This window comes from Manis javanica, chromosome 14 (assembly GCF_040802235.1).
Source record: "Manis javanica isolate MJ-LG chromosome 14, MJ_LKY, whole genome shotgun sequence".
Taxonomy (NCBI): Eukaryota; Metazoa; Chordata; class Mammalia; order Pholidota; family Manidae; genus Manis; species Manis javanica.
The window spans coordinates 82,258,548-82,276,342 of record NC_133169.1 but is presented as its reverse complement, the minus strand read 5'-3'; the positions used below and the strand labels follow the sequence as shown (position 1 = coordinate 82,276,342).

The window sequence follows — 17,795 nt, the reverse complement described above, 5'->3', positions numbered from 1 at the left end:
AAGAAATATATTAGGCATCTGTGGATTGTTAGAACTGCTCTATTTCTAGACAATGAAAAGGAAAGTTGAAGTCAGTAAAGATACTATCATTTTGTGAAAGATACCAGTCCTTATCCTGATGACCTAAAACATAATAATTGCAATTATTATAACAAAGCAATTGTTGTATGCTGTAAGTTAAAATCTGATTAGAAAAAGATCTTTTCTCAGGCAGTATCTTTTGTTCTTTCTTCAACTCTGTTGCATTTAAGCTGATTATTTTTCTCTTCTTAAATCATTTCATAAAAATAACTAATATGTGGCAAGAACACATAAATTTTAAAATGTACCTTATTATTACAGTTATTATATAAACTATTTTGAGACAAACTTAACTATTTATTCTCATTGATTTATTTCTTACAGAGTTTTAAGTTTGATCTAATCTAATTCCACAAGAGAGATTTCTTAGAATAGTTAAAATTCTTAGTCTAAAGAGATTGCCATGACTTAATTTGAGTTATATTTTTATCTGCCAGAATTTCATTAAATAAATTACAGCTAGAGTAATTAGCATATCTGTAGTAAAGTTCTCCAGTAATGAAAAAAGTAAACAATCTAAAAGAGGTAATGGAGGATTTCTAGGGGGTTTCGTGGTTTATCTGAGAAAATACTTGATTTCCTTACCCTGGGTGGATCTTCCCTAGTGCTTATTATTTCACGTAAACCCTTCACTGCTGTTGCTTTGAAAATAAAGACTGGACAGGAAACCAGTAATTTTCCTTAGTTGAAGGATTAATATTGTAGGGTCCAAAGAGGAGTCAGTCCTTTTTATTACTGCCAGCATGTCACTGTAGCACTCTGATGTCTTGCCAACCAGGGAAATTGGGAGCAAAAATAGGAAAGGAATCTGGCATTGTATTTTGGCATGTTTTTCTATTAGTCATGTTTAAAGAACTTTGGTCTATGATTTGGGACAGGTAATTGGAAAAATGGATATTGTGCCATTGGGATAAAGGCACATCTTTTTCATACAAGTATAGTTTTCTAATGGATCCAACATTGAAAATATATCCTTAATTTTTAGCCAAATGCATAAATATTTTTGGTAATTTGAAAAATAAAATATTTGAGAATTGATTTTAATTGTCAGTGTGTTAACAGAATAAGCAGTATAAAATATTAAACCTCATTTGTTTTCTAAGCTGATATTTCTGAAGTGATTTTAATGATTATTACTAGTCTATAAAGGTGTTTTATTGCTTAATAGAATATTACAGTGAACAAAATTATATAGTTATGTCAAGTTCTACAGCTATGCATTGGTTATTTCACATATCTGAAAAGTTTCTAGATATTTTGATACTCCTTTTTGACAGTGTGATGAATTTATAATGTCCACTTGGAACTTATGCTTTACTCTGGAGAGTTTAGGACCAAACTCAGAGAACTCAGAGAATAATTAATTTCTTTAAATTCAGATCACATACTCAGTAGTGTTGAAATCCAAGCTCTTTTTTAAACATAAGAACCTTTTAAATTTCAGCTGTTCAATTTAACCACAGTCCAAGTTAAATGATAGAAAATATATCTCTTAGCAACATGCCAAGTTGCATTCATTCTAAATTATTTTTATAAGCAATCAGATGCCAACTTAAGTACAGCAGTACATCTCCTTATCTAGAAACATTAACTATGAAATAGATAAACATTTTCTTAAAATGGGAATGTAAGCATATCAGTTGAGAAATTTCTGTTAAAATACCTGGAGGAAAAGCTGGGACTAGTTCTGCTGCTTTTAAAAATTATATATGTGTTACATGTACAAATTATTGTGCATGGAGTATTTTATTAAAAATCCATTTCTTTTGTCACTAGCAATTTCATCATGAAAACCTGGTCAATCTGATTGAAGTTTTTAGACAGAAAAAGAAAATTCATTTGGTGTTTGAATTTATTGACCACACAGTATTAGATGAGTTACAACATTATTGTCATGGACTAGAGAGTAAACGACTTAGAAGATATCTCTTCCAGATCCTTCGAGCAATTGAGTATCTTCACAATAATAATGTAAGTGCTTCAGAGTAAGTCAGACTATAAGATATATATGAATTGTAAAGTTCCTTTAAAAGTTGTTGTTTTTGTGAAAATGGTTGAAATCACTTTTCTGTACAATATTAATTGATATCCTGAAAATGAGGTCAAACCTTATAATTTAGTTGTAGAACCAAAAAACATACCGAGCACACAATATTTTTACTATAGGGCAGACCTAGTGTGGGATGCTAAAGAAGGTATCGCTAGTTTGGTATGGGGGAATCAACAGCCAACTGCTGTACTTTTTTATTAGAGAAAGTACTGTAAGCATTGCAGCTCAGGCCAGCACAAATGGAGGGAGGTTTGGAGGTATTAACTGGAAACTAGGACAGAGGAATGTCAAATCAATGTGGATGTCCTTAAGGAAAGAAAGGAGAAATAAAATCGCTGAGAGGGTAGAGCCTTGTTTAACTTACGAAAAATCAAGGAAGGAAAGAATATCAGCTGTTCTGATTTTCAATGTTGCCTTTAGCATTGCCCAGTAAATGTGTAGCTCAGCAGATTTTGAGGGAGGTATTTGGTTCCTAATATGAGCTCTATTTTCTGGAATGTTAGCTATATATTCAGGAAACAACAAAAGTCTCAAAAATAGTTTCATTAGTAAATAGTATATGCATAATATCTGTATATCCCAGTGTTTCTCAGATATCGTAATCACTAATTTTCAGTGTTGCTAATAGTGCATCTCATTTTGTGTATATTTTTAAAAAACATAATAGCAACTTGGATCTAGATTGTAATTTTCTTTCCAGGGTGGATCCATGCGGAGTTAGTATAATGTGATTGTTAAGAGCACACAGTTTTTGGAATCAGACTATCCTGGCTTTTCACCTGCCAGCTTATCTATGGATAACCACAGAACTTGTACAGTTCACAACTTGCACAAGGAACATGGCAGTCACGTTACTCTGTGGCCCCAGGAAGGTTATATAAACTCTCTGAGCCTTATTTTCCTTATCTGTAAAATGATGCTATAGAACCTCACAGATTTTTTATAAAGATCAAACTAGGTAGTAGGTATAAAGTATTTAGCACTGGGTCAGGCATATTTTAAGAGGTCAATGAATAGTTCTGGTAAGGAATCAGGAATAGGTGTGTTATCTGTAATAGTGCCTTGTTTGTAGTAGACTTTAAAAATATTTCTTAAATGAAGAGAGATACCAGTATATGCTAGACTGAGAGTGGAAGACTTCAAAGAGGAGGTAAAACTAAAGTAAGTATTTGAACTGTAGCTTTTGCTAGAAGAGGAACTACATTCAGAAGGCGTACCACTGGGAGAATAGAGGTAACCTGAGGAGGGGACTTGAAAGAGTGATGCTAAATCAGTTTAGAGATCAGGAAAAGGGAGGTAAGATTGCACAGGTGACCTGGGGAGAGGTTTTCCAGAGCCTTGAAATTCATGTTGAGGAGTTTGGACTTTTTTCTGAGGATCTTGGAAGACCATGGGAGGTTTTTGAGCATTGCTGTAACAGGATGAAAACAAAACCTCAACTTATTTTGGCAAGAGTAAAGGGTAAGTCTGTATAAGAGGCAGAGAAATCAGTTGGGCGGCTCTTGTGACAGTCCAGCTAGGGAGCAGTGAGGGCTTGGACTAGGAGAGTGGCACAGGAGAGGAAAGGAAAGACGGCAGTACAGGAGGATGGAGAGACTTCACAAGAGAAAGGACAGGATTTGAGAACTAGCTAGATATGAGAGAAATGGGAACAATGGGAGAAATCAGTGACAAATACAAGATTTAAAATTTGAGATCAGAAGTACGGTATCATTAGCAGTAACTGATTTTAAAAGGAAGAATTGTTTATATATATATATTTTAAGGGACAGTGAGAATTTCCAAGTAAAAACAGTGGCTAACCAATTGTATAACATGGCTTTAGAGGGCTGTCAGAACTGGACATACAGATTCGGGAAACTTCCTCCTCAAGACTGGCTGAAGAGGTAAGGATGGCCCCCTCTCCAAGGGACAGGCAGTAAGAGTCCTCAGCACCGAATACAGAGGACTGTCTGGAGGTGTGGGGAACACCAGAGAAAGAGGCCCCGACAGGAGCACTCACACTTTTATTCTCTCAGGCTTATCTAAGATCTAGAGTAAAATTATCCCTATCCCTCACCTCACTGAATGTTGAAAAGTTAATTCCTTTGAGAATTAAGGCAGCCATGAAGTGGCTCATTACAGTACATATTATTAGACTTATTTTCTGTATATCTGGGTTCTGGCCTTAATGATTTAAGGTCATCTTCAAGTTGTCAAAAGTTAAGAAAGAAAACTTTATTTTCCTCATTTCTCCAAATTTCAGATAATTGGGTTTTTATATAACTGAAATAGGAGAGCCTATCTACCATGATACCCCACGTTCCTTTTATTTTTTAAAAATTTTTTTACTAAGGTATTATTGATATACACTCTTATGAAGGTTTCACATGAAAAAACAATGTGGTTACTACATTTACCCATATTATCAAGTCCCCACCCATACCCCACTGCAGTCACTGTCCATCAGTGTATTAAGATGCCACAGATTCACCATTTGTCCTCTCTGTGCTACACTGTTTTCCCCGTGACCCCCCACACTACCCCGTGTTCCTTTTAATGAGAATGCATGAACTCAAATACAGTTCAGTACCAGAAAAAGCTTTTTATCTCCAGAAATATTTGCTTACCTTTTTATTTTGTATATTGGCTTCGAGGCAGCTCAAATAAAAATTTGATGTTTAATTGCAGTAACTAGTAATTATAGGAATCTAGTTTATCCTTTTCATTTTTTCATTTTGGTTGTCTTTTTTTTTTTTTTGAGAGGGCATCTCTCATATTTATTGATCAAATGGTTGTTAACAGCAATAAAATTCTGTATAGGGGGGTCAATGCTCAATGCACAATCATTAATCCATCTCAAGCCTAATTCTCGTCAGTCTCCAATCTTCTGAAGCATAACGAACAAGTTCTTACATGGTGAACAATTCTTACATAGTGAATAAATTCTTACATGGTGAACAGTACAAGGGCATTCATCACAGAAACTTTCGGTTTTGATCACGCATTATGAACTATAAACATTCAGGTCAAATATGAATATTCGTTTGATTTTTATACTTGATTTATATGTGGATCCCACATTTCTCCCTTTATTATTATTATTATTTTTATTTTTAATAAAATGCTGAAGTGTTAGGTAGATGCAAGATAAAGGTAGAAAACATAGTTTAGTGCTGTAAGAGGGCAAATGTAGATGATCAGGTGTGTGCCTATGGACTAAGTATTAATCCAAGCTAGACAAGGGCAGCAAAACATCCACGGATGCAGAAGATTTCTCTCAAAACAGGGGGGGTGAGGTTCTGAGCCTCACCTCTGTTGATCCCCAATTTCTCACCTGATGGCCCCCCTGCGACTGTGCCTGTCTTAGGTTGTTCCTCCCTTGAGGAATCTTACCCGTCTCTGGCTAACCAGTCATCTTCCGGGGCCATACAGGGAGATGTAAAGTTGGTAAGTGAGAGAGAAGCCATATTGTTTGAAAAGGTTAGCTTTTTACTTCTTTGCAGATTTATGCCCTGTGGCTTCTATGCCCAGCACTTGTCTCGAGGTATCTTTACCACCTGGAGGAATTATGATACTCGGTAACTTCGATATGAGGCACGAATTCTATTTAAGGGTTGTAATTAGGAAGGAAGAAGAAAAGCTATAGAGGTAGCATATGGAAGAAAACATGGCAGGATTGATTATTTCTTTGACATATCTTCTTGTAGAGTACCTTAAGCATGTATAGGTTTTAAACTACCAACTAACTTGCGCTCACATATTTACATAATAGGAATACGGTGACATAAACAAAGCAAATCTATAATTACCATCCATCTCCAGTGAAGCCAAGAAAACCATTTAGGCACTCTAGGCATTTGTGAAAATTTGTCTATGATATGATGGATATTGTCCAACTGTACTTGAACAGTCTGAGAGAAATCAGACAAATTAAAGCAGCCCATTTCTGGGATCTGTTCACATCCCATATGTTCTTTTAACCGTAGATAGTCTATAGTCATGAGATTTTGGAGTGCTACAACTTGCACCCCTCCCAACTCCTGGTTGAGTTCCAACAGTACAGATCCGGTCAAATTCGTTGTCTCACTGTATGCACATGCCAGCCTAGACATCTCCCTCCTCATTCCTATGGCAAGTCCTGGTTGTCTTTTTATAATTAAAAAATTTAAACTGGATAGATATAAGCCTCCTTAAAACCATTTGGAAGCAGTCTGAGTGCAAATGTAAATATTGACCACATTGAGGAGAAATGGTTATTCCTTCATTCATTTATTCAACAAATATTTATCGAGATCTTCTGGTAACAGACATTAATATTGTTCCAGTAAGAAACTAGGTGTGGAAGATGCCACCTTGGGTAACAGACTTGGTTCCTACCCTTATGGAGCTTCTTAAACTTTATTGAATTTTTCAGTAAATGTTATGAATTATGGGTAGTTCTGATAATACCTAAGGGCTGTCAATCTTTCTTAGCCCTAACCCCACCCCCTACTCCACAAAGCCCTTCTTCCCTAAATTTAGGCCACTTTGCATATTTTAACTCTGCTTTTGGATTTTAAAATCATAGTCTTCCAAACAAGTAATTATTATTATTTGAACACTATTACTGTTAATGTTTTAATATTACTTAATATGTTTTAATATATTGCAAATATTTTGTTACATGTCCTTCATCTGTTTTGTTCCCTGAAGTATTTTTAAGTAAATTATAGTCAACCTGACATTTTATCCCTAATACTTTACTATATGTATTTTTTAAAAACACATTTTCCTCTATAACTGCAGAATCATTATTACATCTGCACAAGTAATAGTTCCTTAATATCATTTAGTAGTGAATTTATTTATTTTTATTTTTTTAAGGCCATAATCAACAAAATTTTATTGATGGGAAACATTCTGAGTCAGAGATCCTAAATATATAAGTTCCACTTAGAAGTTGAAATCTGCCCACAGTGCTACCAACTTTCCCATCTGTAAGCCATGTTTAAATCAAATCTGTTTGCCCTATGTTTCCCTTCTGACCTTTTTTTGTTATGAAAGTATCATTGTTATACAATCTTATGGTTTCACATAGACAAAACAGTGGTTCAACATACACCCATACTATCAAGACCTCACCCCCTCCATTGCTGTCACTTATCTATCAATGTAGTAAGATGTTATAGAGTCATTAATTGTATTCTCTGCGCCATACTACAGTACCAGTGACCTACCTATGTTGTGATTGCAAATTATACTGCCCCTTAATCCCGTTCTCCCTCCCCACCTACCTTCCTAACGTCTCCCCTTTGGTAACGACTAGTTCCTTCTCATCTATGAGTCCACTACTTTTTTTATTCCTTCTGTTTGACTTTGGTTTTTTTTAATTCCCCTCTTCCTTATTTTTTTAAATTAAGGTATTGATATGCAATCTTATGAAGGTTTCACATGAGCAACTTTGTGGTTTCAACATTCACCCATATTATCAGGCCTCCCCACTCCATTACAATCACTGTCCATCAGTGTAGTAAGATGCTATAGAGTTATTATTTGTCTTCCCTGTGCTATACTGCCTTCCCTGTGACCTATCTATATTGTATGTTTCACTTTGTTTTTATACTCCACAAATTAGTGAAATCACTTGGTATTTGTCTTTCTCTGCCTGGCTTATTTTACTGAGCATAATACCCTCTAGATCCATTCATGTTGTAAATAGCAGGATTTCTTTACTTTTTATGGCTGAATGATATTCCATTCCATACATGTATTACTTCTTCTTTATCCATTCATCTGTTGATGGATATTTAGGTTGCTTCCATATCTTGGCTATTGTAAATAGTGAAGCAATAAACATAGGGGTGTATGTCTTTTCAATTCAGGGATTTTGTTTTTTTTTTGAGCGGTAAATTCCTAGGAATGGAATTACTGGGTCAAATGGTATTTCTGTTCTTAGTTTTTTGAGGAACCTCCATATTGCTTTCTGCAGTGGCTGAACTAATTTACATTCCTACCAACAGCATAGGAGGGCTCCTCTTTATCTGCATCCTCTCCAGCATTTGTTGTTTCTTGTCTTTTGGAAAGTGGCCATCCTAACTGGTGTGAGGTGATACCTCATTGTGGTTATTTGCATTTCCCTGATGATTAACGATGTGAAGCATCTTTTCATGTGCCTGTTGGCCATTCATATTTTTTCTTTGGAGAAGTGTCTGTTGAGGTCCTCAACCCATTTTTTAAATTTATTTTTTATTTTGGTATTGTTAATGTACAATTACATGTGCAACATTGTGGTTACTAGACTCCTCCTATTATCAAGTCCCCACCACATACCCCATTACAGTCACTGTCCATCAGTGTAGTAAGATGCTGTAGAATCATTACTTATCTTCTTTGTGTTATACTGCCTTCCTCATGTCCCCCCACCCCGCTACATTATGTGTGCTAATCATAATACCCCTTTTTCCCCCTTATCCCTCCCCACCCATCTTCCCCAGTCCCTTTCCCTTTGGTAACTGTTAGTCCATTCTTGGGTTCTGTGAGTCTGCTGCTGTTTTGTTCCTTCAGTTTTTTCTTTGTTCTTATACTCCACAGGTGAGTGAAATCATGTGATACTTGTCTTTCTCCACCTGGCTTATTTCACTGAGCATAATACCCTCTAGGTCCATCCATGTTGTTGCAAATGGTAGGATTTGTTTTCTTCTTATGGCTGAATAATATTCTATTGTGTATGTGTACCGCATCTTCTTTATCCATTCATCTACAGAGGAACACTTGGGTTGCTTCCATTTCTTGGTTATTGTAAATAGTGCTGCAAAAAAACATAGGGGTGCATATGTCTTTTTGAAACTGGGATCCTGCATTCTTAGGGTAAATTCCTAGGAGTGCAATTCCTGGGTCAAATGGTATTTCTATGTTGAGCTTTTTGAGGAACCTCCATACTGATTTCCACAATGGCTGAACTAATTTACATTCCCACCAGCAGTGTAGGAGGGTTCCCCTCAACCCATTTTTTAAATGGGTTATTTGCTTTTTGGGTGTTGAGGAGTATGAGTTCTTTATATATTGTGCATGTTAACTCCCTTATTGGATGTGTCATTTATGAATATATTCTCCTATACTGTAGGATCCATTTTTGTTCTGCTGATGATGTCCTTTCCTGTACAGAGCCTTTTAGTTTGATGTAGTCCCACTTGTTCATTTTTACTTTTGTTTCCCTTGCCCAAGGAGATGTGTTCAGGAAAAGTTGCTCATGTTTATATTCAAGAGTTTTTTTGCCTATGTTTTCTTCTAAGAGTTTTATGGTTTGATGACTTACATTCAGGTCTTTGATCCATTTCAAGTTTATTTATGTGTACAGAGTTAGACAATAATCCAGTTTCATTCTCTTACATGTAGTTGTCCAGTCTTCCCAACACCAGTTGTTAAATAGGCTGTCTTTTACCCATTATATATTCATGGCTCCTTTATCATGTATGAACTGACCATAGATGTGTGAGTTTGTATCTGGGCTCTCTATTCTGTTCCATTGATCTATGCCTCTTTTCTTGTGCCAGTAGCAAATTGTTTTATTGTTTTAATTGCTGTGGCTTTGTAGTAGAGCTTGAAGTCAGGGAGTGTAATGCCCCCAGCTTTATTCTTTTTTTATTGGGATTGTTTTGGCTATTTGGAGTCTTTTGTGGTTCCATATAAATTTTAGAACTATTTGTTCTAGTTCATTGAACAATGCTATTGGTATTTTGATGGGGATTGCATTGAATCTGTGGATTGCTATAGGGAGGATGGCCATTTTGACAATATTGATTCTTCCTATCCATGAGCAAAGGGTAGATTTCCATTTTTGGTGTCTTTAATTGCTCTCATGAGTGTCTTGGAGTTTTCAGAGTAAAGGCCTTTCACCTTCTTGGTTAGGTTTATTCCTAGGTATTTTACTCTTTTTGATGCAATTGTAAATGGAGTTGTTTTCCTGATTTCTCTTTCTGCTAGTTCATTGTTAGTATATAAGAATGTGACAAATTTCTGTGTATTAATTTTGTATCCTGCAACCTTGCTGAATTCAGTTATTAGTTCTAATAGTTCTTTGGTGGAGTCTTTAGGATTTTCTATGTATAATATCATGTCATCTGCAAATGGTGAGAGTTTAACTTCTTCCTTACCAATTTGGATGCCTTTTATCTGTTTGTGATTTCTGATTGCTGTAGCTAGGACTTCCAGTACTATATTGAATAAAAGTGGTGAGAGTGGGGCATCCTTGTCTTGTTCCCAATCTTAGAGGAAAAGTTTTGTGATTTTCACTATTAAGCATGATGTTGGCTCTGGGTTTGTCATATATGGCCTTTATTATGTTGAGGTACATACCCTCTATACCCATTTTGTTAAGAGTTTTCATCATGCATGGATGTTGAATTTTATCAAATGCTTTTTCATCATCTATTGAGATGATCATGTGATTTTGTCCTTCTTTTTGTTGATGTGATCTGTGGTATTGATTGGTTTATAAATATTGTACCATCCTTGCATCCCTGGAATAAATCCCAGTTGGTCATGATGGGTGGTATTTTTGATGTATTTTTGGGTTTGGTTTGCTAATATTTTATAGAGGATTTTTGTATTTATGTTCATCAGAGATAATGGTCTATGATTTTCTTTTTTGTGGTGTCTTTATTGGTATTAGAGTGATGCTGGCCTCATAGAATGAGTTTGGGAGTATTCCATTCTCTTCTACTTTTGGAAAACTTTAAGGAGGATGGGTATTAGCTCTTTTTTAAATGTTTGATAAAATTCAGCAGTGAAGCCATCTGGTCCAGGAATTTTGTTCTTAGGTAGTTTTTTGATTACCAGTTCAATTTCGTTGCTGCTAATTGGTCTGTTCAAATTTTCTGTTTCTTTCTGGGTCAGTCATGGAAGGTTGTATTTTTCTAGGAAGTTGTCCATTTCTTCTAGGTTGTCCAATTTATTGCCATATAATTTATCATAGTATTTTGTAATAATTCTTTGTATTTCTGTGGTATTCATTGTGATTGTTCCTTTTTTCTTTCTGATCCTGTTTGTGTGTGTACACTCTTTTTTTCTTGATAAGTCTGGCTAGGGGTTTATCTATTTCATATATTTTCTCAAAGAACCAGCTCCTGGTTTCATTGATTCTTTCTGTTGTTTTATTCTTCTCAATTATATTTATTTGTGCTCTGATCTTTATTATGTCCCTCCTTCTGCTGACTTTGGGCTTCATTTGTTCTTCTTTTTCTAGTTTCTTTTATTGTGTGTTTACACTGTTTATTTGGGATTGGTTTTGTTTTTTGAGGTAAGTCTGTATTGCTCTATACTTTCCTCTTAGAACTGCCTTTGCTGCGTCCCACAGGTTTTGGGCTGTTGAGTTTTTGTTTTCATTTGTCTCCATGTCTTGCTTGATTTCTGATCCACTAATATTTAGAAGCATGTAGTTTAGCCTGCACTTGTTTGTAGGCTTTTTGTTTTCTTTGTGTAATTTATTTCTAGTTTCATACCATTGTGGTCTGAGAAGCTGCTTGATACAATTTCAATGTTTTTTAATTTACTGAGTCTCTTTTTGTGGCCTAGTGTGTGATCTATCTGTAAAACGATTCACGTACATGTGAGGAAATGTGTATCCTACTGCTTTTGGGTGGAATGTTCTGTAGGTATCTGTTAAGTCCACCTGATCTAGTGTATTGTTCAGTGTCTCTGTCTCCTTATTTTCTGTCTGGTTGATCTGTCTATTGCTGTGAGTGGTGTCTTAATAGTCTAAAATGAATGTGTTGCACTCTATTTTCCCCTTTAATTCTATTAGTATTTATTTTACATATTTAGGTGCTCCTATATTGGGTGCATAGATATTTGTAATGGTTATATCCTTTGTTGGACTAACCCCTTCATCATTATGTAATGTCCTTCTTTGTCTCTTGTTACTTTGTTTTAAAATCCATTTTGTCTGATATAATTACTACTACTCCTGCTTTTTTCTCCCTACTATTTGCTTGGAATATCTTTTTCCATCCCTTCACTTTTAGTCTGTGTGTGTCTTTGGGTCTGAAATGAGTTTCTTGTAGGCAGTGTATAGATGGGTCTGGTTTCCTTATCCATTCTCCCACTCTATGTGTTTTGATTGTTGTATTCAGTCCATTTACATTTAAGGTGCTTATTATAGATATGTACTTAGTGCCATTGTAGGCTTTAGATTTGCTGTTACCAAAGATTCAAGGATAGCTTCTTTGTTATCTAACAGTCTGCCTGCCTTATATCACTGATTACTCTTTCTATCTAAAGATACTTCCCCCACTTCTTCTTCTTCTTCCTCCTCCACACTTTATATATTGGGTGTCATATTCTGCACTTTTTGTGTGTCCCTTGACTGTTTTTGTATGGTTGATTTAATATTGTACTTGCTGGGTAATTAATTGGTCTACTACCTTTACTGTGAGTTTATTTTCTCTGGTGACTGCTGTTTAGCCTTAGGAATATTTCCATCTACAGAAGTCCTTTTAATATATCCTGCAGGACTGGTTTAGTGGTGGTGATATCCTTCAACTTTTGTTTATCTGAAAATTGTTTAATCCCTGCTTCAAATTTAAATGATAATCTTGCTAGGTAGAGTATTCTTGGTTCGAGGCCCTTCTGTTTCATTACATTACACGCCACTCCCTTCTGGCCTGTAAAGTTTCTGCTGAGGAGTTTGCCGGTAACCTGATAGGGTTTCCTTTGTAATTGATCTTTTCTCTTTTTGGCTGCTTTCAGTGCTCTCTCCTTGTCCTTGATCTTTGTCATTTTAATTATTATGTGTCTTGGTATTGTCTTCCTTGGGTTCCTTTTGTTGGGGGATTGGTGTGCTTCCATGACCTGAATGTCTATTTCCTTCCCCAGATTGGGGAATTTTTCAACAATTATTTCCTCAAAGAGACTTTCTATCCCTTTGTCTCTCTCTTCTTCTTCTGGTGCCCATATTGTTCCATTTGGATTGATCACATGGCTCCCTTATCATTCTTTCATTCTTAGAGTGCCTTTTTTCTCTCTATTTTTTGGCTTCATTGTTTTCTTGCTCCCTTATTTTCTAATCACCTACAACTTCTTTAACCTGTGTAAGCTGCTATTAATTCCCTTCATTGTATTTTTCATTTCAGATACTGCTACATGACTTTTTAGAGGTTTTCTATCTTTTTGTTTAGGTTCTTCCTGACATCTTGAATATTTTTCTGTAGGTATGTGATCATGTTTATGACTTTGAAGTCTTTATCAAGAAGGTTGGTGATTTCAGTTTCACTCAGCCCTTGTTCTGCTGTTTTGTCTTATAGTTTTGTTTGGACAAAATTCTTCTGCCTCTTCATTTTCTCACTGTTTCTTATGGAATAATCGCTTTATGAAGGAGGCACCCGCTAGTACCCGGAAGCTCAGTTTCCTGTGCAGGAGCCCCAGCTGCTGACATGCAGTGGGCAGGGCACCTTTCCATCTGGCTTGTAGTGATCTGGTTTCCAGTGAGCTATGTGGGCTTTTGGCCCATCAGGCAAGCAGGCAGAGTACTCAGAGCTGTGCTGCTGAAGTTGCTGTGGACAGAGCTGCCCCTACCCCCGGCCTTCAGCAGTTGTGGGTACCACAGGCAAATAGGACAGGTTCCTGCCATGAGGAAGGAACTCCCAGGACTGGTTCCCACAGTACTTGTGTGGCTGGGCCAAAATAGGGCCAAGAAAGCTAGAAGGGTCTCCTTCTGCTTTCCTGGTTGCTACTCCTGCGTCCACTGCCGGGTCAAGTGGGCCATATGCAGGGTGGAGCTTTGGTGCTGCGCTGCTGGAGCTGCTGTTGGCAGAGCCACCTTCCATCTGACCTGCTCTGATAGCTAGGGCTGATGGCAAGCAGGACTGGTGCCTGCTGGGAAGAAAGAGCTCCCAGAACTGGCTCTGCACACAGCTCCCTGGCTGGCCCAAAGTAAGGCAGAGAAAGCTGGGGTTTCTCCCTCTGCCTACCTGGGAACAAAGTCTGATTTCACTGCCAGCCAGTAGGCTGCACACTCCAGTGGGGAGCCTCAGGCTATGATGCCAGTGGAGGGGATGGAGCATCTGAGCTCCTGAGGGCTCCCAACCTGTTGGCATGAGAGATGATTGGGGAAGTATTCTCCATCTGACTTTTCTCCTAAGCAGAGAGCCCGGTGCAATCCTTGCCCCTCTGGCACCACTCTCACTTCTGGGAAGTCTTTCAAATTGCCTGCTCTGCTTTTTTCTCAGGGGGGGGCCAGTAGAGCATGCCTGTTCTCTACAAGCAGCTGGGATCTCAGCCTCCCCGAGTGCTCCACCTGTCTCTGTTGTCCAGCCCCACCAATCACCAGGGCACTATGTAATGTGAGTTAGTGTTCCCAGAGCAGATCTCCAGGGCCAGTTGTTCAGTGGTCCTGGGCTTGTACTCCCTTCCCACTCCGTTCCTCTTCTTCCTGCCTGTGGGCTGGGATGGGGGGAGGGTTTGGGTCCCACCAGATCATGGCTTTGCCACTTTACCTTTTTTTATAGGGTCTTCTCTTCTTTCCCAGGTGTAGGTAGTCTGTTCTGCAGTCTTTAGGTCATTTTCAGGATTCGTTGTATTTGCTGTATTTTCGTCTTATGTGATTTTGGGAGGAGATATTTGCCTTGCCTTCCTACACTGCTGTCTTTTTCCCAGAATTGTAGTACTGAATTTATATTAAAATTTACTCACTTGTTCCTAAAATATCTTTTGCAGCTTGTTTATTAAAATCAGGAACCCATCAAGGACTGCAGTTTCCATTTGGTATTTAGGCCATACAGGGAATTTCCAGTCTTGCAGTCTACTTCAGATATCCTTATTCAGCCTCTTTCCGGAAATTATTGGCATATTTTTTCATGCACACATTAACACTTAATTGTATAGCATCTGATTGGAAAGTTTATTAAATTGAAGAGCTAGTTGATTTAGTACCAGGCCCTCTGAGGCTCTTAAAGGATATAGAAGTTTGAACTCTCTTCTTAGATGGGTATTTAAATTTTCAAGCACATACGGCTACGTAGAACAGAGGCATTTTAAATCAGATTGTAGTACAGAGTTTTATGTAGACTGGAGCATTCCACTGAAAGTGAAGAATCACACTCATCATTTGAATCCACAGTCTGATAGTTCACACTTTATATAAAAATTAACTCAAAATAGATGAAAGACTTAAATGTAAGAGCTAAAACTATAAAACTCTTAGAAGAAAACACAGGTAAAAGTCCACATGACCATGGCAATAGTTCTTTAGATGTGATAACAAATGCAGAAGCAATCAAAGAAAAAACTGGATTTCATCAAAATGAATAACTTGTGCGTCAAAAGGACATCATCAAGAAGGTAAAAATAATTCACAGGATCACAGGATGGGAGAAAATATTTGCAAATCATATAGCTGATAAGCATCTAGTATATAGGATATGTAAAATACAACTCAACAATAAGACAATCCAATTTAAAAATGAGCAAAGGACTTGAGTAGACATTTCTCCAAAGAACATACACAAATGGTACATGAAATGATGCTCGATGATATTAGTCATTATGGAAATACAAATAAAAATGGCAATGAGATCACTTCACACCCACTAGGCTGGATGTAATTTTAAAAAGACAATAATGAATGTTGAGGAGGAAGTAACATACACTCGTGGTAATGTAAAATGATGCACCTGGTATGGAAAACAGTTTGGCAGTTTCTCAAAAAGTTAAATATAGAATTACCACATGACCCAGCAATTCTACTCTAGGTATCCACCCAAGAGAACTGAAAAAATTTGTTCACATCAGAACGTGCACAGGAATGTTCAAAGCAGCATATTCATAATAGACAAAAAGTGGAAATAACTCAATGTATATCAGATAAATGGATAAACAAAGTGAGGAAAATTCATACAATGAAATGTATTTAGAATGAAATACTGATTCATGCTACAACATGAAGGAATGTTGAAAACATTATTTTAAATGAAAAAAACATGCAAAGTCTACATAGAAAAAATTTAGAAGTCTAAAACAAGAAAATTTATATTTGTATATCTTCTTTGAAGAAATGTCTGTTCAAGTCCTTTGCCCATTTTTAAATTGGGTCATTTGTGTTATTATTGTTGAGTTGAAGTTTATGTATTTTGGATACTAGATGCTTATCAGATATATGACTTGCAAATATTTACTTCCATTCTGTGGGTTGTCTTTGCTTTCTTGACAGAGTTCTTTTCTATTATAATTTCTCTTTATTGATATCCTTTATTTGGTGAGATATGTTCATACTTTAGTTCCTTAGACATGATTTCCTTTAGTTTTGACCCTATTTAAAACAGTTGATTATAGTCTTTGCCTAGCAAATTCAATGTCAGGGACTCCTCAGGGAAAGTTTCTTATTCACTTTTATTTCTTGGGCACAGGCCATATTTATTTCTTTGCATAACTTTCTGGGTTTTTTTGAAATTTGATTTTTGTTTCAAAACTGGACATTTAAAATAACATTATGGAGCAACCCTGGAATTCAAGTTTTCCATCTCTCAGAATTTTTTGTGGCTGTTTGTTTACTTACTTAGTTTCCTAAAATAATTCTGTGAAGTCTATATTCTTCATCATGTGTGACTACTGAAATCTCTGCTCACTTAGCTTAATGGTTAGCTAATGATTGGACAGAGATTTCCTCAAGTGCCTGAAGCCAATAAATCTCTCAGGCTTATTTACCAAGGGGCTCTGTGTGTTGAGACATGCCTTCAATGTTCAGGCAGGCAATTTATAACTCTGCGTTAGCCTTACCTTCATGCTTGTGCAGAGCCTCAAAGTCAGCCAGAGGTGAGAACTTAAGGCCAATTCAGATCTTTCCTGAGCATGTGCACAGCTCTGCATGTAGCCTTCTTGATTCTTAGGAATATGTTGGAGCTTTTCAAACCCTTTATGGACATCTCACTCCAGCCTTTCTTTTTAAATATTTTGGTTAGCTTGTTGTTTCCTCTGTTGTAACTGCCTCTGGTGGCTATAATGTTATATAGTAGCTGCTAGTTATTTCTGGCAAAAGTCTCAGAAGAAAGGCTGTTTGCATTGGGTAAGCTCTGAGTTAGGTCAAATATAAACAAGCCTTTTAGTGAGATTTTCCAGTGACCTGCTGGGCAGGTCAAATAATGATAGTTCCTGAGAATGGGGCTTTCTGTTCAAGTCCTTTGCCCATTTTTAAATTGGGTTATTTGTGTTTTTATTGTTGAGTTGAAGTTTATGTATTTTGGATACTAGATGCTTATCAGATATATGATTTGCAAATATTTACTCCCTTTCTGTGGATTGTCTTTGCTTTCTTGACAGAGTTCTTTTCTATTAGTTACTTTTTATAATTTCTCTTTATTGATATCCTTTATTTAGTGAGATATGTTCATACTTTTCTTTAGTTCCTTAGACATGATTTCCTTTAGTTTTGACCTTATTTAAAACAGTTGATTATAGTCTTTGCCTAGCAAATTCAATGTCAGGGACTCCTCAGGGAAAGTTTCTTATTCACTTTTATTTCTTGGGCACAGGCCATATTTATTTCTTTGCATAACTTTGCATAACTTTCGAAGACCTTTGGAGGAGATATAACCCTGTTCAACTCCCAGTGGTAGCTTCTAGGCTGCTGGTTTTCACCATGAATTTGGGAGCTGCTGGTTTACAAAGCTACCAGGAGAAGGAAGAGGGGAATAAATACAGGGAAAGTTAAGAG

The 17,795-nt window shown here is 36.7% G+C and overlaps 1 protein-coding gene across 7 annotated transcripts in view; it reads left to right on the top strand.

The window, feature by feature from the left end:
- Nucleotides 1-17,795, top strand: part of CDKL3 (cyclin dependent kinase like 3) — an 87,941-nt gene that overhangs the window by 5,449 nt on the left and 64,697 nt on the right. For all 7 annotated transcript variants that reach the window (XR_012125042.1, XR_012125041.1, XR_012125040.1 and 4 more), the window contains one exon: nucleotides 1,858-2,052. Coding sequence is in view for 3 of the 7 variants with exons in the window: in XM_037016071.2 (XP_036871966.2) it covers nucleotides 1,858-2,052 (195 nt within the window). In the remaining 4 variants the exon portion in view is untranslated. The remainder of the gene's footprint in view (nucleotides 1-1,857; nucleotides 2,053-17,795) is intronic.